The sequence below is a fragment of the Microchirus variegatus genome (genome assembly GCF_963457635.1).
Source record: "Microchirus variegatus genome assembly, chromosome: 4".
NCBI classification, from domain to species: domain Eukaryota; kingdom Metazoa; phylum Chordata; class Actinopteri; order Pleuronectiformes; family Soleidae; genus Microchirus; species Microchirus variegatus.
This window is the reverse complement of record NC_139805.1, coordinates 5,772,504-5,798,361: the sequence shown is the minus strand read 5'-3', so window position 1 is coordinate 5,798,361 and position 25,858 is coordinate 5,772,504. Positions and strand designations below refer to the sequence as shown.

The window sequence follows — 25,858 nt, the reverse complement described above, 5'->3', positions numbered from 1 at the left end:
AATATCAAGCAAATGACAAAAACATGCACTCTGAAAGCATTTTCTCTGGAAATAAGTCTGTTAATTGAAAGAATGTGTACTTGTGTTAAGTCTGTTTTTAGTTTTATGATTGCAAAAACTCTTAATTGCATTATTTATGGCAGTTTTGTTGTTGTTTAGACCGTCGTGATTTATGGATTTCACCCCACCCATACACACAGCTTCACATAATGTGCTACACACGCACACACACACACACACACATGTTCTTACAGCTTTCTTTTTTTTTCAGGACGTGCACTGAATTCCATTCATTTGGGCAGCCTAAACAAAGCGAGCCACAAGTCAAGCCTTACTTCTCAGAAATGCTGCTCTGCCAAATTAGTACCAGGATTTGATCTCTGTGAAGACTAGTGGTCCTGGACACGGTTAGTGTTTATGACAGAAAACTTTATAAAAAAAAAAATTAAATATAAGTTCAGCTAAAATCTGTACTGATTTCATATAAACCAACATTTAATCTTCAGAGTAAAGGATTTTATCTGTGAAATTGATTGGATTTCATTGAGTTGTGAATTCCACAATTGACAGCCTCTTAAAAAGAGAAAGCAAATTGTCCAAATGTATAGTTTTTTGTTTTGTTTTGGGATAAATATGGAGACAGTGTGACAGTGATATAGATTATTTTTAGGCGTCTGACTGTATTGGCAGCTGACACGTCTTTGGGGATTTGGGATTGGGATTCTTAATATAAAAAAATCATAAGCCTCATAAATAGCAGAGCAGCCTGAGGGGACACGTGGTGCCTGATTATAACTTGAACAACAATTAAGATTTTAGAAATCTTACTTCACATACTTATCAATTTGAATTTTAATTTGATTACCTAAAACACTCTGTGTGTGTGTGTGTGCCTGTGTGTGTGTGTTTTGGCAGGACTCCGGGTCCCTCATGGGATGAACTCTGATAAATGAGGAGATTAGGACAGGAGAAAGACAAACTGTCTCGCCAGCTAAACAACACACACACACACACACACACACACACACACACACGCACGTTAGTCTATTTTTTATTGTTTGCACCAAACCTACGAGAACAGTTTATGGTCCCCACAATAACAACAATAACAACGACCCTGAGAAACAAGTGGACCACAGTCAGTGACGTCCTCACACTGACCTGTGTTGTCACAGACATGCTCCGTCTCAACATGCTCTGTCTACACACACACACACACCTGCATGTGCAGAAATATGATTCTGTATCTTACAATACACATTGTCCTGCAGTACAATAGACAAAGAGACTCTTTCAGCTGCTGAGGAATGAGGTGAGTTGGTGAAAATGCACACACACACACACACACACACACACACACACACACACAAACACTCTTCCTCATAATGCATACATGAAGAAAGCAAGAAAACACAGCTTATAGAAAAAGTGAAAATATAAACATCAGCAGTGACAGTGTGGATAAATGTGATGATTTACACGCGGAGGAATCTCTACCAAATTCAACATCTGTCCTTTATTGAGTGTTTGCTTGGCAAATAACAGCATGGAACAGTTCTGAGTTCATGGCCGTGTCAGTCTGCGTGTGTTTGTGCCGTCTGTTTGTGTCCATCTGTTCCCGTCAGAAGAGAAAATCTTGTGTCACATCCGGCACATCCGAACCTGTTAAGGCGGCCAGCAGAGCTGGATTATATTAGAATTATTATTATTAATAATCTTATTATCTTTATTATTAATAATATGTCCCTTGGCGACAACAAAGTAACAGTTTCATATGTCATTTTAGTGCAATAGCTGCTAGTTCTATTAAAAACTGGGTCGAAGTAAAAGTAGTCCCTCTTTTTCTCTTACAGTGACCTGATTTAAAGGGAGGAAGCTGATTTGTTTTGTCACATTAATTAGGCCAAAAGTAGCATGAGATGATGTCAAACACTGCTTTACAAATGGCTGATTGTATTTTGTAAAAGATAAGCTATGTGTGACTAAATATTAATAACATTAATAAGGGTCTTTAGTTGTATACATAGAAGTAATTTATACTTCTACTTCACAATACTTCAGAGAGAAGGATAAGACTTTCATATTCAGCTATAATTACCAGTTATTCACCACATTAAGGTCAACGTAGTCTTTGTGTGTCAAGTTTGAATCAGTGTAGGAGGTAAAACTTTTGTCAAGAAATCATCCTCGAGTCCAAATGACAGTTGCATCGTTTCTCACCAGAACCTGCCAAGTTTGTGTTCACCGATCATTCTAAAACAAAGATTAGAACGATGACGAAGCAGCATGAATCTAAAGTTGCTGTAATAGCTTTGTTGGGTTATAAAAACAAGTCTGTGTGTGAGTGTGTGTCAGTGGGTGGCAGCAGACAATCTCTACTACATGCCCCTCAGCATGTTTGTCTCTTAGCAACAATCTTGAATACATCACACAAGGCATGCCTGGCTCTCTCTCTCTCTCACACACACACACACACACACACATTCTTGTACTTGCTGCATACTGAGGACCAGCATTTCCACTTTCCACAAATCAACACAATTACAAATATCTACTTCATGAATGACATCTACAAAGAACTACTGGTTGCAGTACCATAAAATGTCTGCAGGTGGAGCCCCAGAGCAAAAAGGGCTGGAAAACTTTTTCGATTTTATTTTATGTTTTACATTTTTGGTCCTACATTTTACAAAAACGTCATACTATACTATGTCTTCCAAAATTTGAAAAAAAAAACTGACCCAAAATTTGAACAAAAATTTGACACAAAATTTGAACAAAAAATTGACAAAAACGTCATTCTATACTATGTCGTCCAAAATTTGAAAAAAACAAATTTACCCAAAAAATTTTGGTCCGAAATTTGAAAAAAAAAATTGGTCCGAAATTTAAAAAAAAAAATTTGGTCCAAAATTTGAAAAAAAAAAATTGGTCCAAAATTTGAAAAAAAATATGGTCCAAAATTTAAAAAAAAAATTGGGTCCAAAATTTGAAAAAAAAAATTTGGTCCAAAATTAAAAAGAAAAAATTTGGTCCAAAATTAAAAAAAAAAAAAAAATTTGGTCCAAAATTTGAAAAAAAAAAAAATATGGTCCAAAATTTGAGAAAAAGTCGTCCAAAATTAAAATTTTTGACAAATTGAGTATAGCATGTTATAGCAAGGAAGTGATTTCAATAAAAACAAAGTGAGGACCGGCCAAAATGTCCTCACTCCGTAAAAATTACCTCACTTTGTTGGTTTAAAACCCTCATTGGTCCTCAGTATGCTACAGTGTGTTTCCCAAACTCAGTTTCCCCTAAGTTGAGGAATTTATTTTTCTCATTCTTTTTTTTGTTACATGCCCACCAGCTCAACTCAACTCAAACTTTATTTCTAGAACACATTTAAAACAACCGACCAAAGTGCTGTACAGATTAAAAGCAATACAGATAATAAAAGTGGCCCATACAATGCCACTGTTACAATAAAGAGAATAAGTGAATGCTAAAATACATAAACACAATGCAATAAAAGGAAGTTAAAATTAGGGTTTAACATTTTGCCAGAAGTCCACTTAAATTTGGTTAAAAGGCCAAGGTGAAGAGGTGTGTGTCTCTAGTGAGGATTTAAAAACCTCAATCAATCCCACGGAGCAGATGTGCCAGTGACACTTGGTCCTGTTAGCGTAACTGTAAGCAAAGATGGTGGACACTGTTTACATTCTGGGAATTAGGTCCCATCCCCCTATGGGTGGGTCTACAAAATTGCGGAATTAGCGTTGCAATTTCAAGCCTCGGAACCGCAGTGTGACTGGTGGAAACTTTACAAAAAAAAGAATGAAGATATTTCTCGACTCAGGGGAAACTGAGTTTGCGAAGCACAATTTTTCAGAAATACTACCCCTATTCAAGCAATACAAAGCTAAATGCATATTCCTTTAACAAAGCATCATCCCTAACCTTAACCATAACTAGTTGATGCCTAACCCTAACTTTCACCCTAACCCTAAACTAATTAGGAGCAGGTGTTGTTCTCCATGAGGACTACTGGTCCTGACAGGGTCAGTGTTTATAGCGGGAAAGGTGCCAAAGACGTAACAAATACACACATTTCTCTGTGCAGATATGTTTACGAGAGCGACCGGTGGCGTGTTGCAGTATCTAGGTCAGTGTTATGACAAATCACCGACAACTTGACACAGACACGGTGACACTGACATTCAATCACCGTTGGCGGACTCTGTGGAGCTGATGTGACAGTTTACACGGAGCAAACCAAAACAAGTCAGAACAAACGTGCAGAGGAGCGCTGATGAAAACACCCCCCTGACACTCCTTCATCATGTCATCCTTCCCAAAGCAAGTCCTCCTCACCGCTGGTTTGTAATTTAGACACTTCCTCCGAAAGTAATACGATAAAAACGGAACTGGATTCAGGTGACGTATTACCGCGGCCGTGTGACAGTAAGGGTCCCGAGCAGATGGAGAGGGGCTATAAATCAGAGCGCCACATCTCTTCCTCTGCTTTTTACACACACACACACCAACACGCATACAGTCTGTGAGGTGAATTTGTGTGTGTGTGAATTTGTGATAAACTTAGAAATAACTACATTACAATACGTAATAAAATAAAAAGTAACAATCATTTTGTAGCAATGGTTTATTTGTTGGACGGTTACATTTTTTATATCTCTTCAGTACTTCAGTACTTACACTGTGAACTCTACTGAGAGGAAAATATGAGTTCAGGTTCTTTCAGGGGGCCGTACTGAAATACTGTATATTAGATAGTAGGAGTGGGTCAAAAGATGGATTTGGTGATGTATCAACTTGGAAACTTGGGCAGAATTTTCCTGGCTGAAGAAGAGTTTACAGCTGGACACTGGTGGAGAACGCTACATTAAAGCGGACCTTGACCGGAAGTTCCAATTAACGCTGTTTTTTAGTGTGTATCTGCGTCCTTACCTTGTTTACGAAGCCCTGAAGGTTCAAAACAAACAGTCAGCCACTGCTGAGAACGCTGTGTTGTATTGTAATCTCGGGCTCAGCGAGATCTCTGAAAAAAACCCAGTCCGGTTACGTAAACAGCGGTTCTCCTGAACAGCAGATCGTCCTGCTCCGGGCACTAGTCCGGGCACATCCGGTTGCGTACATTGAACCGCAGAAGAAGAATAACGTCCGTTGTGGAGGTGTTTCACGAGCGACAGTGTCTTCTGACTCTGGGTCAGACTCCGGGTCAAAGTCATAAAAGGGAATGTGGCGGGGAGTCGTGAAGAAACTATTTTTAAACATTGTTAAAACAATGTTTTGATAATGAGTAGCAGTGCATCCACCGTTCCAGAGGGGGGAGCTGCGCTTCTGAGAGCGGGTGTGCTGAATATGTCACTTCCGGGTACTGGCCAATCACAAGACAGTCTGTCTTGTGATTATCTGGCATTATCTGAATGCCAGATAATGATTAAAAAACTCTAAATACATATTAGACCAAATAAATCAGAAATAATTTTCTTCATATTGTGACTGACGGTGTTGACAAAAACATAATAATAACTGGAAAAACGCCTATTTTATGAAAAAAAATACAAAATGAGGAGGTTGCACTGGTGCATTGCTGAACAGCCAAGACCTTGGTCTAAAATCAGATACCTTCAGATTTTGTAATATAAGCAACTTTTTTTTTTTTTTCAAAATTAAAACCTGTTATAGCCAAATTCCCAAGAATCAGTGTAATACAGAAAGTATCCATTCCAAATGTTGGCCGGCTGATGCCCAAACCTGAGCAAATCTGTCTATGCTTCTTCTCGTTCATACATTCTTCACGTCTGGCATCGGATACAAAACCCTCACTGACAACACGGCATCATCCTAATAATAGCCGTGCCATCTCACACAAGAATGTCAGCTATGCTTTGATCGCACAGACCTGTGGGTAAAAACAGGGCTAAGTGAATGTATTTTTAATTTCCTCAACAAGGAAGTCAACATTCTCCACCGTCTTGTATTGGCATGAGAGGGAAAAGACAGTTAGTTTTCGAATAATGTGTTTGCTCATGACATACATCCGTGTGTCTATGAAGGTGAACTGATGAAAAGGGAGTCAGGGATATGTGATCCTGGGTGTGTGTGGGTCAGCTGACATTGCTGGGGCAAGAGGCAGGTTACAGCCTTCTGTCATCCTATCACAGGGCCGACACACGGAGGCTGTGAAACGACTGTTCACACTCACATTCACACCTACGGGGCAAATTAGAGTGTACATTTAACTTCGCGTCTCCGAAGACTGTGTGAGGAAGATGGAGTACCTGTGGAAAAACCCACACGGACATGGGGAGAATGTACATTCTCCACAAAGACCACCCCCCCCATGGTTGACTGTTCCATTCAAACTCAGAATCTTCTCGCTTTGACAAAAACCACTGCACCATGCGTTGCGTTAAGGATTATCTCGTGTGAGAGTTCGCACTGAAAACATTTTTTTTTGACACAGCTCATGTTATTACAGGTTTACTTGGCTAAAGGCTAGTGATTGATGGGCTTGGGACATGCATTGTCAAAATCAGTATTTATGTCTGTCTGTGTGTGGCAGTGCAGAAGATGGAGTGTGTTGATGATTGTGCCTGATATCAGAGGCCAGTACAGAGCTGTATTGTGCTGAAATGTTGCTTTAGGCCCAAATTATGCACACAATTTTCTTACTTTTTACAAATTGCGTGTAGAGCGGACAATCACACACACACAGGAAAATTATGCGAGGTGACCTTGGAAAGCATCTGGATAGCTGACATGTGTACGTGTAGGCGTGTAAATGTATCTCTAGCATTTCCAGCTGAATCAGTAATGAGCATTTCATTACTTCAGCCTTAGTTCTCCAGGGAGGGAACACACACACACACACACACACACACACCCACCCACCCACCCACCCACCCACCCACCCACCCACACACACACACACACACACACACACACACACACACACACACACACACACACACACACACACACACACACACACACACACACACACACACACACACACACACACACACACACACACACACACACACAGGTTTGTGCAGCTATTCTTCTCCGGACACTGCATTGACATCCATTCATTTGGACAGCCTAAACAAAGCCTCATCTCTAACCTTAACCACAACCAGTTGATACCTAACCCGAACCTTAACCTAACCACAATTTAAATCCTTGCCTTTAACTTTAACTTAACCAATTCCTCAGGAATGGCATTCTGTCTCGTTAGGAGCAGGTTTTGGTCTCTATGAGGACTACTGGTCCTGAGAAGGTCAGTGTTTATGTCAGAAAGGGTCCTGAAGAGGCAATTAATACAAGCATGCACACACACACACACACACACACACACAGAGAGAGAGAGCTGTAGATAACATTGTACAGCAGCTGATGTATTATAAAATGATCAGGAATCAAGACAGCAGGAAGAGGAGTTCTATGTACTGCACTGCACTTTCAACCTCTACATATTAATTCTGATAAACATATCAAAATGTCAATAAAATGAATCAAAATAGAGATTAAAAGACAGAAGCGTAAAAGGCTTTGCACAGTGGTCAATGCTGTCCTGGTGCCGTGTGTAGTATCTCTTCATACTTAATACTTTATTAATGAGACAAGAACGTATTGACAGTAAAACAATCAATGTGTCGTTGGTGGATAGTTTGTTTTCATTGATTTTTAGTGAACCTATACAGTGTGAGACAGTGTTTTTTCCTTATGTAAGAAAGGGGTAAAATGAAAACCCACACAGTCCAGTAGATGTGAAGCTGCTATATTATCCATCGGGGTCTACTGCGGGTAAACCAATGTGGATTGATTTTTTTTTTTTCTTTCTTTCTTTTTTTAATAGCAAATAGACTATATAGTGCATTTTAACGAAATCTAACAAAACATTAATGTTGTAATAAATCAAATGTGGAATTGACCAAATTAATAAATGTTAAAATCTCTTATAGCTGCTTTTCAGCTGCTACTCTCTTGTATCATTGTACAGCCCACACACATAAGTTACACATTCATTTTGGCCTAAATATTATACATATCATTGTATTGTTGTTGTATTTTTGTCACTACACTGATTTTCTGAATTTGTGATTTTATGCTTATTTTATTGTGTAAAATATATCAAATAACCAGCATTCAATTGTCTATATTCTATTCCTATTATCCTGATTATTTATAAAGTGCTGTGACAGTAGAGGCATGAACAGATGGCAGCTTTGTGAGGATCTGAATGTCAGGTATAATGTTTTTATTGTCGTATTGCCTAAAAACGAATACATAGGTTAATGATGGTTAACGGCAGGAGGTCGTTTTTTCCAAATGACTGTAGCAACAATTATAGGTTTGACTCCCAATGAAGCATCTTCCCAAGGTCACACTGACTGAGGTAAAGCTTCGCCTCCAGTGGAATCATCAAACCTTCAGAGAAAACACACGGGAGGAAGAAACAGGCTCTGACAGTGGAGACAACACAGTGAGGGAGCGACTGTGATTGGAGGTGGATGTGAGGATGAACACGGCAGCGTGATTGGTTGAAGGTTGCACATGAAACGTGTGTGGTGTGTGTGTTATGTGTGTGTGTGTGTGTGTGTTCTTGTACTGTGTGTTCTTGTACTTGCAGCATACTGAGGACCGGTGAGGGTTTTTAACCAACAAAGTGAGGTCATTTTTACAGTGAGGACATTTTGTCCGGTCCTCACTTTGTTTTCATTGAAATCACTTCCTTAGGTCTTAAACATGCTATACTCAATTTGTCAAAAAAAAAAAAAAAAAAAAAAAAATCATATTTTGGACGACATAGGTTTTTGTCAAGTTTTTGGTCAAACATTTTGGATCAATTTTTTTTTTTAAATTTTGGGTCAATTTTTTTTTCAAATTTTGGACCAAACATTTTTGGTCAATTTAAAAAATTTTTTTTGGTTTTTGTCAAATTTTGGACCAAAAAATAAAAAAAATTAAAAAAAATGGAAAAAAAAATTCCAGCCCTTTTTGCTCTGGGGCTCCACCTGCAGACATTTTATGGTACTGCAACCAGTAGTTCTTTGTAGACATCATTCATGAAGTAGATATTTGTAATTATGTTGATTTATAAAGTGGAAATGCTGGTCCTCAGTATGCAGCAAGTACAAGAATATGTGTGTGTGTGTGTGTGTGTGTGTGTGTGTGTGTGGCCCGTGAATGCTGATTTGGATACTTGGGGAAACAAATGCTGCAGGTGCAGCTGGGGAAAGGCTAGAGACAAAGCAAGGACAGCCTGGTATGTTAAAAAGGTTAAGTGTGACGAGTTAAGAGTGACGGCATCGGTGCCAAGGGGAGCGCTGATAAACTAACGATATCTAATCAGATCTGCACAAACAAACTCACTCAGGTGTCGACAAAAACAGGGAGACGTAAAGGAGCAAACAGACGGGGAGTGAAGAGGAGATGCTTGACAGAGGTTTGTTTGTATATCAAGTCAACCAGGCACATATTTATTCAGAAGATATTGTGCAGCGTGTTCAATTCTGTTCTCCCCGACTGCGTTGAAGAAAGCAGTGAGGCCTCAGCTGCTTTGAACGGGAGACAGAGTGAGAGCAAAGTGAATGTGTAATTCTTTAATGAGCCACATCTCCTGCCCCAAGGATCTATCATTTTAACTGCACTGCTTGTTAACACGTACGCGCACGCACATGCGCGCAGAACCGTCGTCTACCAGCTCACCCTTTCCTAATTGTCTCTTTTTTGCGTGTTTATGTGGGGGTGTATGTCATGTACGTGATGTGCGTGGCACCCGTCGATGAATCCCAAACTGTGAGTTCTGGGCAAGTTACGCAACAACACCATAGACGAGCGAGTGTGGGTTTAGGAGGAGCTGATTAAAGGGGTGAAGTAGATTTTAAATAACTCTGAAATCACAATTGCCACACAAATTAAATTTAATCTAATTCATTTGTTTTGTCATTCTGGTGGAAACTAGACAAAGCACTTACAGTAGGATTGGTGGATGGATAAAAAAGAAAAATAGATAACAATATAGAGACGCAAGTTTTTTTTATTTTAATAAATAGATACAAATATAGAGACCTAAACTAAACATCATAAAGTGACATATGCTATGCTTTATGTTTGAAAAAAGTCAGGATAAACAGGTTTGAGGTGTTGGTTGGATTTAAACATTTAAAATATTCAAGGATGACGCTGGAAATTAAAGACTATTTTTTGAAGACAGATTTCAATTCAATACAATTGCATTGTGATATGGTGGCAGTTCAGTATTTCCTCACTGTGTTACAAAATGACAAACGAGAGGCATCATTATATTATATAATGCATCAAATATTTAATAATCTACAGTACATCCCTGATTAGCAGCAAGAGACAGCGCCAACGATCCTAATTGTCTAAATCTGACAAAGCACGAAGAGGTGAAGTTTGGATTTACAGAACAGAGCAGAGCTGTTGTATCAGAGGCAGACTGACTGCATCCATAGCATGGGTTACACTCTAATATTCTCCAGTGCGAGTGTGGAGAAAAAAAAATTGTCAGTTTCCATTTTATAGCACTGATCAATCCTGTCCCATGGCTCTCTATAGGAACTTTTATAGCTACCAGTGCAGATTAGGAGGCTCACCAGACTTTTTTATTGTTTTTTCCTGGCTCCCTTTAGAGCGAGCGAGGACGCTTACGAATGCAGATCAAACTGTCCTCGGGACGACGGGCAACATGTTCAAGCACTGAAACACTGGCCTTTCCCTTTAAGATGAAATGGCTTCTAAAGGCCTTGTGAACGTGGCCCCAGGGAAGAGGGGGAGAGAGGCCAGTAGAGCACGGTAAAGACGGTGGAAGGAAGATGGATAGAAGCGAAGAACAATTCTTCGGCAATTGCAATTGTACTATTCTATTGTTTATGTAGGCGAAATACAAATAAGGACAGTTTTAATGCATAGAGCTTGATTTTTAAGAGAATTCACAGAAAGCACAATGTAAAATGATCATGTACTTGGCCAAGAGATGTAGCACAGAGTCTACCACACCCCAGCTCTACCTCCCTCTTTCTCCTTCTTCACTGTCATCACATAGGCACCCATGGGAGGGCAGACCACCTGGTAACCATGGTTACAGTGACCGAGTGCCCCCTGTGAGAACACTCATTCTCTCACATACACGTTTGTGCAAATACATCTAGACTTGGTGAAGAGATGGAAAAGAGTTGCTCAACTGTCCCCTTTGTCCCGGAGTTCAATAAGACATTAGTGTTGATGGGAGAAAAAAAAAAAAAAAATTCTGGTGCTTTCCAGCCTGGTATTAGTGGCTGTATGTAGTGACTCGTCGTGGATACCTTGAGGTTACAGCATCATTCCCACCTCTGTATCCACCACATCACAGTTTATGACATGGCAATTATGATGACATGGCAAAAGAGAAGAGAAGAGATGAGAAGAGAAGAGAAGAGAAGAGGGGAGAAGCTGTGATTACATTTACATTATTGACGTTATAGGACCTGAATATGTCTGGGGAGACCGAGAGATCGGAGAAAGGGCAGCCGATGATGGCTCTGTGCAGGGTTGAGGGGAGAAAAATCAATCCGTTTAATCTTGGTGAATTCCAGGGAAAGTAAGGGTGAGAAATCACACAAAACAAAGAAACAAGTTTCTGGAACAAACCACCATCTCTGACAATTCCGAGTGTGATAATTATCTCACTGTGGTAAAAAATAAATAAATAAATAAATAAAATAACAACTTCTAAAAATAATACAGTCAATTATGAAACATGTAAGTGCAGAACCTCTGGTGATTTCAAACAGTTGGACTTTCATCCAGCTGGCTCTTTAAAAAGGTGGCACAAATTGCATTGACTTTAAGCTCCCCCACTTTTATCTGCTCCGCTGTAAAGATGCGTGGCTTTTTCGTTTTTGTTTTTGATCTGTGAACACAAGTTTGCCAAGAGAGTCTCTCTCTTTCTCTGGAGTGAGATCAACATTCCTTCGTGTGTGAAATAGACTTTAAATAGCAACAGTCTGTGTACTGTATCAGCCAGACTGAATCTAATTCTTACATTTAAATGGTCCACAAAGATAAAAACACAGGCGACCGCACACCCCCCACCTCTCATCGCACACTTCTCTTGTCCTGCCTCAGAATTCATTAGGAGGAATAATAACTGTATTTTCTTCCTTTTATTCAACCCCTGTTCATATCTGCAGCTCATGGATAAACACCATTGCATGTGTGTCTAAGATAACAGTGGGTCAATATTAAGGAAAACATTAGGAGTCAAGGAGGAGCATAATACTAGATCTACTTCAGCCAGGCAGACAGAGAATGGGGTCATCCATAACATGTACTAGATTAGAGGGGGGGGAAACCCAGCTGCATGCACAGATGTTCTGTCTGCAAACATGCAAACATTTTTTTTGTTGTTTTTTCATGCCTAAAAAACTCGACGAACGTCTATTTGTCCACAATCTCTGGGAAACTCTGGGAAACAATAAGCTCCAGATTTCAGCGATTGAGATTTAGAAAAGTCAAGTGGCTTGGAGGCAATTTATATATAATTCAAAAATAAATGAGGTGCTATATCTCTGTGAATTGTGTGGTTTGGTTGTTACTGCATCACCGCTGCCCGCTTCAGTGCATGCGCGGCTTGTTTATATCCACATTTGCCGAGCAGCAGATCCCCTTTCGGCCATTCTTTATAGTGAATTCCTCCTTTAGGAATTCAACGCAGCTTGAGAGACATGATCCCAAAGTGCTCCCACCAGCTCTGTAAATCATAACCTGCAATTTTCTCTGTAAATAGCCAATGTACTAGTTACAGGCCCAGTGGGAGGCGTGACTTTCTGCAGATCTGACACATCAAGGTTAGCGGAAAGGGTGTGACAAATGCAACAACAGATATCTTACGTTCAGCGCGGTTAAATAAGGGGGTGATGGAGGATAAGATAACACATATTTAAATGTAAGTTCAGCACGGAGAGTAGACATACATGTAATGTCTGGGGAGTTGAACATGGTCGTCCACAAACTGTTCTCAATGATCAGTGTTGGGATTAAATAATAACTTCTGATGTGATTTATTTGTATTTGTTACCTCTTTTTACCTCGTCTCTTCTTTAGGACCTACACACTAACCTCGTCGGGAACCAGTTGTCTTCTTGAAGACCAAAACCGGGAACTAATGAAGTTCCTCCTTGTGTTTACATGTTAAGGTTAGGTTTAGGCATTAACTGGTTATGGTTATGGTTAACGCTTTGCAGTGTCCTAAGAAGAATAGCTATGCTGACACCAGGCGTAAGCCCTAAATAAAACTCAAGAAAAACCTCAAACTCCACCTAACAATTTGAATTTAGTGGGGAAAAAAAATGATGTGGAGACCAGAATCATGTTTAAATACACAAAGACAATAATCGCCATAAATATGGGTTTATGGATACAATAAGCAAAAAAGGTCAGACGGACATTTTGAGCCTAAGGTGTTACAGGGTTGAAAACAAAGTACTGCTCCACAGCCTTCTACAGCATCATAAAGGACAAACAAGCTACAGAATATTGATGCTTTTTGACGGGGGAATCATAATTCACGAACGGCAGCGATAATGAGGACAGTGCCCTGACCAGGACCTTTGACCCTGCTACATCCTGACTGGGGGGCATCGCTCAATGACATCATCACCAATACATTGGGATCACGAGTGTGTGAAGAACACGCCTTTGTTAAATTCATAAATCAATCATTTCTGTTTCAGCTTTAGCACTATTTCCGATCGAGAGAAACTACAAACACTGTAATGATGCTAATGATGTTATTGATTTGACCGGAATTTGCTCTGGTCATCAGTGTCACCACAGAGACTCCACTCACGATCCACTTGGGTGTCATGGAAAGTTCCAGGACTGCAAAGATGACGGTTGATCCACCAATGTGTTTTTCCAGCTGAAGTTAAACATGAGCTGTAATCGTAGCCATAGCAGGATATATCATTGATATTCCACAGAGTGGGATCTATTTGCTTTTAATCTCCGGGAAAGTTTGAATGAAGGTCACAATACTCAATAAAATATTCAGTGCGAAGTGACAGAAATAAACCTTATTTGTGGTCTAGCTTCTTGCGTCGATCAATGGGGTCATTCGTGAAAAATACCGCCATGTTTCTCACGGTAGAGGTTTAATTTTATGTATCAGTCTTTATGTACGAGTCATTTTCACAGCACTTGTTTTAGCTGTATATTGATGACACTGAGAGCATGAACTCAGAGTTTTGGTAAAACTGCTTTCTCCTTCTATGCGCAAAAAATTCAGAAACTATGGACTGGCGACCTGTCCAGAGTGTGACCCTGCCTTTCGCCCTATGTCAGCTGAGATTGGCACAGCACCCTGCGCAACCCTCACATGGAGGATAAAGCGGTAGAAGATGGATGGATGGATGGATACAGCAAAAGAGAGAGACTTAGTTCTGAGAAAGCAGAGAAATAGAGCTTTGCCCCCATATACTTGTCATTACGGTAGCCCTCGGCACCTCTGCGGAACAACCGTTACAATCACAGACGAGATTCACCATGCGAGTCAGTTTCTCAGTACTGTAATTCCCAGTGGAAAAAGTACTAAAATATTGTACTCAAGTAAAAGTACCAATACTTTGATGATACTGAAGTAGAAGTAAAAGTAGTCATCTGAAAATGTACTCAAGCAGAAGTAAAAAGTAGTTAATTTGAAATGTACTAAGTAAAAGTTACTTAGTTACTTTGCGTGGGGTGTGAGAGTAGTAGAAATATGACAAGAGGTCAGAAATCCAAAACTATTTTGGAGCTCATGCGCAGGCGCGACACATGATATTACAAAATAAAATGAATACAAAATCCTGATTTTAAATTGTACTTAAAAAATACAAAATACACAAAAAAAGTATTCAATACAGTAACTTAATTACTGAAGTAAATGTATTTCGTTACTTTCCACCTCTGGTAATTCCTCAACGGTTGAATAGCTGTGATATCGAAAATGAAAGTTATCTTGTAAAAAGAGGCACAAGCACTCACTCATTGAACATTTCTTTGTCAATTCTACAGCCATAAAATCAAAATAAATCCAGGAGGCCTGATTAACATGATGGTCATGCATAATGAGAGAAACAACAACATTGAGGGGTTTGAATTGAGGATCTTGTTGGTATGGCCTGTATACTTCTGCACTTTACTTTTATTATGTGTCTCTTTATTACTCTCCTTTAACAACTTCCTTCTAGCCGTTATAGTCTGTTTGCGAGTTTTATGTCTGAAATTGCTTCGTCTCCCTAACTATTTGTACTATTTGACTCCCTGGGAGAAGAGATTCTGTATCTCAACAGACCTCCCTCGCTAAATAAACAATAGATAAATACAATAAATTTGGTCTTACACATCTAGTGCATCTCAATCCACCGTCGAACTGTTAATACATTACAACACACAACCGCCAACACAAAATCCTCAAAAATTACTTTTCTTACAAACTTTAAAATCAAGCAACACTTCTTTAGCCTCGATGCTGCTTGTGACCACAAACAACATCGTCAGAAAACACATTCCTCTGTCCACGAGCACAAAAACAGGACAAAATAAATGACATGGAAAGGAACACGTAACACAAACTATCATTTATGCAGCTACGAGTACGTTTGTCCAAGTGTATCATTGCTTCGTTTGGTATTTGTGGCCTTAGAATAAGCCGATCAAATGTGACGAGCCAGCCAACTTGGACTGCCAGGTCAGTCTGAATGGACATGCATTTCTCAGTTTGAGGGGGAGGAGCTTATGCATGTATGTCCACATTAATCTGAAGCATAAACCATTGACAAAGAGGGAGGGCAGCAGAGAGATCAGCAAACTGGTAACAGTTAACAGAGGTTGTATTATTTTTAGTATGTGAAGGCCACGTTAGTTCTCAGGTGGCCTTGAGAAAGAGAGGGATGAGCAGAAGAGTCTTCTGTGGTCTTTCCAGTGCTGATGATCACTCAAAGCAGCGTTACACTACAGCTTTGCCATTCACCCATTCAAAACCATTCGCTCACACTTACAACATATTTATGTGCAGAGCATTTTTTCTATAATCTCACATGCCCATTCACATGCTGCAACCTGGGGTTAAGTGTCTCGCCCAAGGACACATCTGCAGTCTCACCATTACGTGTTACTAACTATAACACGCTGGATCTTTAACTCGTGCCTTAAATCATGTATTCATCCTCTTAAAACCAGATTTCAAAGCATAGTGCAAAAAATAAATATATGTTGTATTCAATCCAAACTAAATGCAGATTCAGGCTATGAGTATAGTGGAGTTTTATGTTTGTGTCGGTGTTGACATTGCCACAACGCACACAGAGTGATGTGTTGCATATCACGACTGAGGGAAGGCAGAGGATAACCCACACTGTGGGTTAAGGAATTATCCCACGTTCTCTGAAACATGAGCAATATAATGAGATGCTGAAAGCAAAAGTCCGAAATGAAATGGTTGGAATATGGACCAAGAGTCGTCCTTTGTGGAAAGTGCTGCAGGTTCACCTGCACTGTGAGGTATGATGTAAATCTGGGGCAAGTGGTGACATGGGCAGTGTTTTGGCAACACCTCAACATAATAGCAAAGTTTTCTCATTGATAAATTACATAACACCACATTTTTATTTGATTTACTGTGTGTGGGGGGGAGGGGGGGATGCATCGGGGGCCCCTGGATGTCTCTGTGACAGTAGTATAAGCGCGATAAGTAAGTCGAATAATAAGTGGATAATTCATTTGGGAGTTTTTTTTTTCATTTCTGTTTTTGGGGTGACCTGGATGTTAGTGCATTTTTTATTCTGGTCAGGGAGGGAAATAAACTGCTGAGGCAGCAGAGTAACAGTGTTATCGCTGCCTCTGGGCATTTCCCTGCTGGCACAGGAAAGGAAGAAAAAAACCCTCCACTGGCTCCAACCATGCCAGTGAACTGTCTCTGTGTGCCCTCTTTTATTTATTATGTATGTGAGTAAGTACAATCATGGTGAGTAAGTACTACATAGATAATCATGTATCCCTATATTTTCTATAAGCCAAAGAAAAGCTTGAAACTGCATCACTCATGTGTATGTGTGTTGATTTTTCCCATTTACTTGTATGCTGGTTCTTTTCCTCTACATAGTCCCGGCTCGACTCTACACAGTTTAGTTTGTTTTCCATTACTGTAGTACCTCCTCATAGGTGGAGTCATCAGAGCACGGCTGCATGAGAGTGGCGCGACTTTGTTTTACATGCGACACACATGAATATCAGAAAAATGATTGTTGACAGAATCGTTCAGTACTTCTTGCGTGACCGGAGCACAGACTCCGTCTGACACAGTCACTGCACTGAAATACGTTGTGATCGCCGGCTTTCAGCAGTTCTGTCTCTAAATACACCAGACTCCTCTGCTAAATATTGAGATGAGTGCACATTTTCAGGATTTCTGAGTCTTTTTAACTATTTACAGCTTGGCATTGTTACGTTTGATTCTTGTGTAGGACATCATGCTCAGGACTCTTGCAGTGACGACACTCTAACCAATCAGTGGCCAGCAGTCTGGTGATGTCAAAATAACTCGCCGGGTCACACCATGCCAGGACCACGTAGTGGAAAAGCCCCATTCGTGACCCCTTTTTAGGGCCTTTTCTGGAATAAGCACTGACCTTGTCAGGACCAGTATTCCTGGTTAGGTTTAGGACTAAAGCCCAATTTATACTCCTGCGTAAAGTGCTCTGCGTAGGCTACGCAGAGTCCTCTGCGTCGACGCAGAACCTGTCGAAGAGCCTCTGCGTCGTCTCCAGGTGCACGGAATATTTTTTAAGTGTCCGTCACTCCGTCAAGGGACAACGGAGACGGCAAGAGCTGCGATTGGTCCTCAGGACAGGCCGAGCTAAGCTGCTCTGTGCCGGCTCACAGTGAGCAGCGAGCGTCTACAGAGGGCGGAGCTTAACACCGCCGACTTCGTCGCTGCCGAACTATAAATACGTCATATCTTAACACACACAGCACATGTTTAGACTCTAAATGGCCAATTTCTCGCCTCAAATTATCTTAAAACTGCGTTCCGGGACACAGAAAAGTGACGGCCGCTGTTTCAACAACAACAGTCTTTCTCCCTCGGACGCCATTGCTCACTGTAGCCAAAAGCACAACAACCTTGCGCAGCGACCCCTACTGATCGGGCGGGAAATTGCAGCGCCTATCCGTCACCACGACGCAGAAGTATAAAGGCTTGAGTGGTCTACGTGGTGACGCAGACGGATAACGCATTACGCAGTCGGAGAAGTATAATGTGGCCTTAAGATTTGAATTGTGGTTAGGTTATGTGTTACTGGTGAAGAAGATGGTAATGAAGATGGCGGACAGCACAAATGAAAAGATTTCAGGTTTGTGTGTTCTGAATAAAGTGCTCGGGTGCTAGATCCAGAAATGTGGCTAGTGAGTTGACACACAGCTGCGCTGTATGGAGTTTGATATGTAGTCTTATTTAGTTGTTATGTTATTAAAAAATATGTCTGGTAGCCCAGATTATGCTCTTTACTTAGACATCACTATATTCTTTGGTGATTAGTGCATTATGGTTTATGTTTAGGCATTACCTGGTTCAGTATGTGTGTGTGTGTGACTCACCCGTCTCCCACCCAGATGCTTCACAACCATCTTCATCATCACAGTCGGTTCCACTGCCTCTGTCTGTCTGCATGCTCCCTCCTTGCTCTTCTTCAACCCTCATTTTTGATTTTCTTGCCCAGCCAAGCTCCACTAACAGTTCCTAAATAAAATACACACATACATTTACATAAGCATGATACAAACACTTTCAGTCCTTATACTGAGTGTGCTATTACGCTATTATGCTGTTATTGTTGTTGATTTGTAGCTGCTTCAGAAGGAAGACTGGAAAGTCTTCTCTCCTATAACAGTAGCATCAATCTCACCAATCTCATCAATCACAATACTACAACAGAAAAATGCTAAATAACATTTGGGATGTTTTTTTTCTGTGTTTTCCTATAAAAACAAACAAACAAACAAACATGCACAGAAACACTAAATACCAAGGAAAAACAGACACATGATGGGTCATGGGGCAGATCAAAGGGTAACTGAGGTCATAGTGTCTCTGCATGAATCCATACTATTTACTTTTTAGTTCATTCACAGTGTGCGATGTCCTGTAATGCCAGATACAATCAAATAGTTTGAATTTTTGTGTCAAATATTCAGTATTTACAGTATTTGTGGATTTATCAAAATATGAGAAGATGACATTTTTGTCTAAGTTTGAAACAACAAAAAAAAAAACATTGGAATTTCAGGTGAAAACAACGTGACAACAAGATATAATTGGTTCACAAAATGATGAATGCGTATTGTGAGGTGAGCTAAGGGCAGGCAACACATACATTTTAGCTGAAGCCAAAGATAAGGCAAATGTTTTTTTAAAGGCGGTGATGTATTATTCTGACATTTTTATTTTTGTTTTATTTTGCCAGAAGATAACATTATTCTTTATACAGAGAGTGAGATGTCACAAAGATTATTTTTAATGAAAAAAAAAAAAAAAAAAAAAAAAAAAGACAAATGTGTCCAGCACATGAAACAAGTGCAAATGCCAAGGTGGAGCACAGATGTTTTTAAATATTATTCATAACTGCATAATGTTTGTGTGTCAATATAAAGTCATTTACAAGTAATACTCAGCTGTTTTTTATGCAAATGCTACTCACAATTGTTGTTCTGTTGTTTCCCTGCTGATAAATGTGTATGAACAGAACAGAACGTGGACAAAACATGTGTAAAGCATTTCACTGATGGGTGTTTTAACTTGCTTTGAAATACCAATCTGGGATAGAGTCTACCTTTTTTATTGTGGTGTAACTGGGTGGGTGCATTAAGGAGGGACATGGCCTCAGCCCCTGCAGTAGGTGAGGGACAGCCGGGGAAACAAGGGGAACCAAGGTTATTATACGGCAATATGTCCGAGGGGACGTGGAGACAGACTGGTCTGTGTGCGGTGATTCACCATTGTGCCACTGGACTGCAAATTAGGTCTGAGGGAGGACAAAAATACATTACAGCTTGGTTTCCACCGTGACTGTGTCACTTTAATCATGTGGAAAGGTTTGAATTTTAACTTGGTCCATGTGGCATTGAAACTCTCCAGTGATACCAATAACGTGTCAGCAGGTGAAATTATTGTTGTAAGTTGTAGCGCCAGACATGTCTGTCCCATCTAGTTAATGATAATTAATGCAGGAAAAACTTCTGGCAACAGGGTGGACGTTGTTTACATGTTATAAATATAAATATATTTAAAAACAAACAAAAAAGCTGACAGAGGAAAAAACAACTTCATGAAATTCTATACAAGAAAAACAGAACTGTGATACTTTAGTGATAATGACTGCTCCTTTTCCCAACATCCCAACAATTAACACCATTTACAATTATATAAATAATTTTTTCAGACTTGAAACAAATGTGTGAGGACGCACTGATGTAGTTTGTGAGTTAAGAGTGAAATATTAACAGTATTGATGACTGTGTGGGACAGAGACGTCGCATGAGATGAGTCAAGTTATTTCTAAAACCTGTTAGCATTCATATTCTCTGACAAATGGTCAGAGAGTCTGTCTGGCTGTCTATCTATCTATCTATCTATCTATCTATCTATCTATCTATCTATCTATCTATCTATCTATCTATCTTGCTAGCTAGCTTTATTGTGACATCAAGATGGAATATCGTGATATGATTTTGAGCTTATATTGCCCACCCAACCGCAATCCTATAAAAATGCAATATTGAGAGTTCAAATTGCCACAGCATTGTCCACTAAATTATTTCACTTAGCCAATAAATCATTTTGGTAGAGACAGGCTATTTTATACATGCATTTTATACATTTGGACATGCATCAGTTGCTTTCATACAATTCTCTGCTGTTTTATAACATTATCATTTGCTTATGTCATGTCAGTCACAATGAACTATACTTATGGATGCTGAATAATCGTTCCTAATAAAACCAATAGTTTTTATTTCATTGCTTGAGTCATTACATTACAAAACTGTTGAACTAGTTATCAAATCTGTCAAGCAAATTTTATATCTTTCTTTATAATTTTTTCCTGTAAATGTCTCCTAAATTGAACAATTGCTCTCATGTGAACTTCAGCGTTCACTCATGAGGAGATGTGTGAAGTATTAGTTGTAACCAATGACGAGCCACACCTTTTTTTTTTGCATTGGAAAACACTGAGAGAATAAAGTGTCATAACGAAAACATGACAAAGCCATTTGTGATGAGACTCACTGATTAAATTAAGATTTTATGGGACTAAGTTAAAGCAGGAAGAGTGAATGTTTGTCATTCGCTACCACATCAGGAAAAAAAAAGGTTGGATGAAGAATGTCCACGACCCTTTCAATAGAAGGGCAGAAGGATTAGGCTCTTCCTGATTGGCTGAGCATGAACATACACATTTTAATTGCCCCATTAGAGGACAGAGCCTGTGTGAAACATAACCCCCACTGCAAAGGTCTAATTAACATGTAATACAATCTGGGACAGTGAAAGATTACAGCAGATTTGAAGAAAGATAGAGAGAGTAAAAAAAGAAAAAGCAAAACATTTAAAGCAAAATAATTAAAATTCCAAGGATGCTTCTTTGTCCTGCTTCATATTTCCTCCCTCCACTCATCCAAGCAGTGCCAGAGTGTAAATGGCACACATGACAAGCATGAATAGTAATTAATAAATGGCCAGCTTTAATGCATGTGCCTCTGATGAACGGCTTCCACCCTCTGCAGCACCAGAACGAAACATGAACAACCCATTCCCTGGATTTTAAAAAGGACATGGGGATTGTTTGTGTGCAGAGTCTTGTATTTTTGTCAAAAGGATGGTGAAGAGAAAAGGCATGCTCTTTATAACCAAGCATAGTTTGCAATGCAGATGAGCTGTGTTAAATCTGATCATGTTGTGGCCTGGAAACATCATCACCATCACCATCATCACTCCAGAAGACCATGGGCTCTATTGTGAGCATGTTTTGCATGGGATTACATATAAGATTCAGAGAAGATTTCATTGGAATTTGGAAGCATATTTGTTGTGTTATTAATCAATAATTCAACAATACTTCCTGAACAGAATATTGCAAATAAGGAGATCTGGGGAAGGACAAGACTTGAGCACATCTTCCCGGCTCTTGTGGAACCCTGGGGAAGTCTGGCCAGTGATGGGAGACACTGACCAATCACAGGACAGTTCAGAGCGACAACAAGAGACTAACAATGGACTAATGAATTGTTAGCTGTGATTTTGTTTGACGTCACACCATTTGTTTCTCTGTTGTAATTTTGTTTGCATTTTTGCCTTGACCTTCCTGTTTATGTACACAAATCAATCTGTCTCTTGAGTGTTTCTGAACATAACCACACACGCTTTTGCACAAATACTGACTCGTACATGGCTTTTATGCATCATTTTTTATATGGATTCTATTTATATTACTTTATGGATCACCATAGTGCTGTGCTGTCCTGAATGCCTCTGAAGGTGCTGCATAAATCAGGTCAAATTGGTGCTTTAATTAATGTATTATTGCGTGTGTGTGTGTTCATCTATGTCTCTGCTGGATGTGCTGCTGACATTTGAATTTATTGGGTGAAGCGGTGCTTCACATTGGAGATGATAATGAATGACTGAGAGCCGGATGATGATTTCACACACACACATGTTCGTAGTGAGGACCCTTAGAGACATAATGCATTCCCTAGCCCCTTATCCTAACCCTAGAATAAACCCAATTCTAACCCTTATCCTAAAACCAGGTCTTAACCCCCAAAAACCTTTTTAAAGATGTGATCAGCCAAAATGTCCCCACAAAGCCCCACATAAGAACACACACAGAGGTTCGCACAGCTATGTTTTTAAGGACTCTGCATTGACTTCCATTCATTTGGGCAGCCTCACGAAAGTCTTCTCCCTTACCTTAACTAAAACCAGCTAATCTATCTATCTATCTATCTATCTATCTATCTATCTATCTATCTATCTATCTATCTATCTATCTATCTATCTATCTATCTATCTATCTATCTATCTATCTATCTATCTAACCCTACTCGCACCAAACAGAAACATTATGTTCTGCCTTATTAGGACCAGGCTTTTGGTCTCCATGACGACTACTGGTTCCGAGAAGGTCACTGTTTTTGTACACACACACACACACACACTCTTGGTGCCCATGCCACTCGTGTTTCACCTACACTACACTACAGAAATACCAGGGATGCAATATTAATATGTTATTTTAATGATAACATCCAAAGATCACAGTAAAAAAATAGCATTGCTGTTTTATTGCATCGTTATCTTCAGTATAGATATGAATCATTTGATTCATTAGGGGCAAAGTATGGCATCATTTGTGCAGCAATCTAACCACCATAATATGTCATGGTGTCACGGTGTCATGGCCAAGGTGAGCGCGAGAGAAATTAGAGGACATTTCCAAATTACAGGCTTACAGCAGAGGCCAGGGAATATCCAGCGATCCAGCATAGTGGGACACATTAACAATATAGGCCTGCAAATTACAATTACTTGTGTTTTCCCTGAGTCTGAAGTGGGACTGAAATGCAATCACTGTAAAGCTGTAAGTATAAATCATTCAGCATTTATGTTTGGAAAGTTGACTTATTGATTGCCAGAATAGCCCATAACTTTTTCTGTCATCACTGCAGCTTGTCCTGACTGAGAACTATGTCAAAGCCAAGCTGAGTGGTTACAGAACAATTTTTAAGAGGAAGTGGATGTGCACAGGGAACAGGACACTACTACAATGTGTCTAAAGACATTAAAAGGGAGCTGTGTCCAAATTAAAACAAGTTTCATTATGGTAACACAATAAAACAGATTTATAAAACAGCGATACTAATAAACTAATAATTATTATTTGAAATACCGTAGGTTTTAAGATTATTTATGCATTCACACTGATATAAATATAAATCCAGATTTAACCCTGAGATTGAACACAGAGCATTTCCGTTGCTTTTTCCATAACTATGTTAAATAAATAAAACAGTATATACAGAGGCTATGTGCAATATAGAGTGTCTTACATACTCTTACATGACAAAGAAAAATCATTTCAACTAATTCAACTATATAAACTAGGGGTGGGGGAAAAAAAATCGATTCACATATTCTAATCATCCACAATTCTGAATCAATTCATAAACTTCAAAAATTGATTTTTAGTTTCTATTTTGAAAAATAACACCAGTTTCTTTGTGTAACATCTGGGAGAAAACAGCAGCTAGTCTAAGCTTTTATTTATGCAAGTTATTTTGTTGTACAGTAAGTAAGTTTTTATTTGTTTTGAATGAATAAATGTTAACTTTTGTCTGTAAGTTTGCCTTTGTGTGATCACATTATCTTATACAAAGTGTATTGTTTTGATGCCATAATTTGCCTTAACACACTATGCATTGTATCAATTTTTTAATGGAGAATCGTTTGACTCGAGAATTGTATGAATCAAATTGGTTGAATCGAGAATCGATTTTGAATCAAATCGTGACCCTAAGAATCGGAATTGAATCGAATCGTGAGCCACCCAAAGATTCACATCCCTAATATAAACACACCTATAATTTCACAAATATAATTTGTGAAATTTGGAAGTTTGCTTGGCTCATTTTTACTGAACAAAAACAAAATAAAAACGGTCTAACTTTGTGACTACTGCACAATTACTGCTACTTTATATCGCTACTAAAATGCCATGTAAAATAAATCATAACTTTGACTCAACAACACATAAGAATACGAAAAAAACACTTTTCTGAATATGTGACCTATAAACACACACCCCCAGGATGTCCATATGAAGACTTGTGTATTATTCCCGCAGCAAATTACCATGGGTGCACCTGCGACACTAAGTGTTAAAAAACATGTCTGATCCTACCTGTGTCAAAAGGTTCTCTGGTATTTGAAAACTTTATATGCTGAAGGAAAGTATACATCATGGCCTGGTTGAGAATACAGGAAACAAATAAACTCATTTCAAGTCAATATTCTCAATGGAATAGCCCGTCTATGTGTTGCTGATCTAGGTGCAATTATAGTAGCACTGGATTAAAAGTGAGAAGTTGTGTCTCCTCTTGCCTTCTATGTGTTTGATTGACAACTTCTGGAAAATGTCTGGACCCAATATTGTCATATTCCTTATGTTGTCCCTGTGATAAACTGTCAATCTGTCCACAGTGTGTTCCCCCAACTCTCACCCAGTGTCAGCTGGGATTTCATGCTAACAACTCTCAAAAAAAAAGAAAAGAGGCGCAAAAGACATCGGATGGATGGACATATCTAATTTGGATGGACTGTGAAAAGTCTAAAAAAATCTACCTGTGTTAGCTGTTCCAGTCTCTGTTTCGTCCTCGTCAGGACAGGATCTGTGTTACGAACAGTCATCTCTGGATTTTCCCTCTGGGCTTTTAAAGTGCTGCCAACCACATGGCCGGGATAACTAGAGACAGACAGGAAAAGGGAGAGAGAGACAGACTTTAATTCTGGTCAACAACAAAAAAAATCTGAGACATCTTTGAGCAGATGAGTCACAGAAAGCACTTAACTCTATAAGATCATCTCTTTAGGACTGTATAAAAGTAAGTAGTTACTTAAGTGCTGCATTTACTAGTCTGTATTGAGCTCCTACCAATTAAATAAAAAAACAGATTAATCGGGTGGAGTTGTGGATCGTAAATGCTGCTTAATCCCGTTTTCTGTTGCATCTCTGATCAAGTATCACATCAT

The 25,858-nt window shown here is 39.3% G+C and overlaps 1 protein-coding gene across 1 annotated transcript in view; it reads right to left on the bottom strand.

The window, feature by feature from the left end:
• LOC310926312 (glypican-5-like) overlaps positions 1–25,858 on the bottom strand; it is a gene marked incomplete at its 5' end in the record, with an annotated part of 50,673 nt that overhangs the window by 2,209 nt on the left and 22,606 nt on the right. Inside the window, 2 exons of the mRNA XM_083888421.1 lie at positions 18,649–18,790; positions 25,451–25,571. Of these exons, the coding sequence (XP_083744547.1) occupies positions 18,649–18,790; positions 25,451–25,571 (263 nt within the window). The remainder of the gene's footprint in view (positions 1–18,648; positions 18,791–25,450; positions 25,572–25,858) is intronic.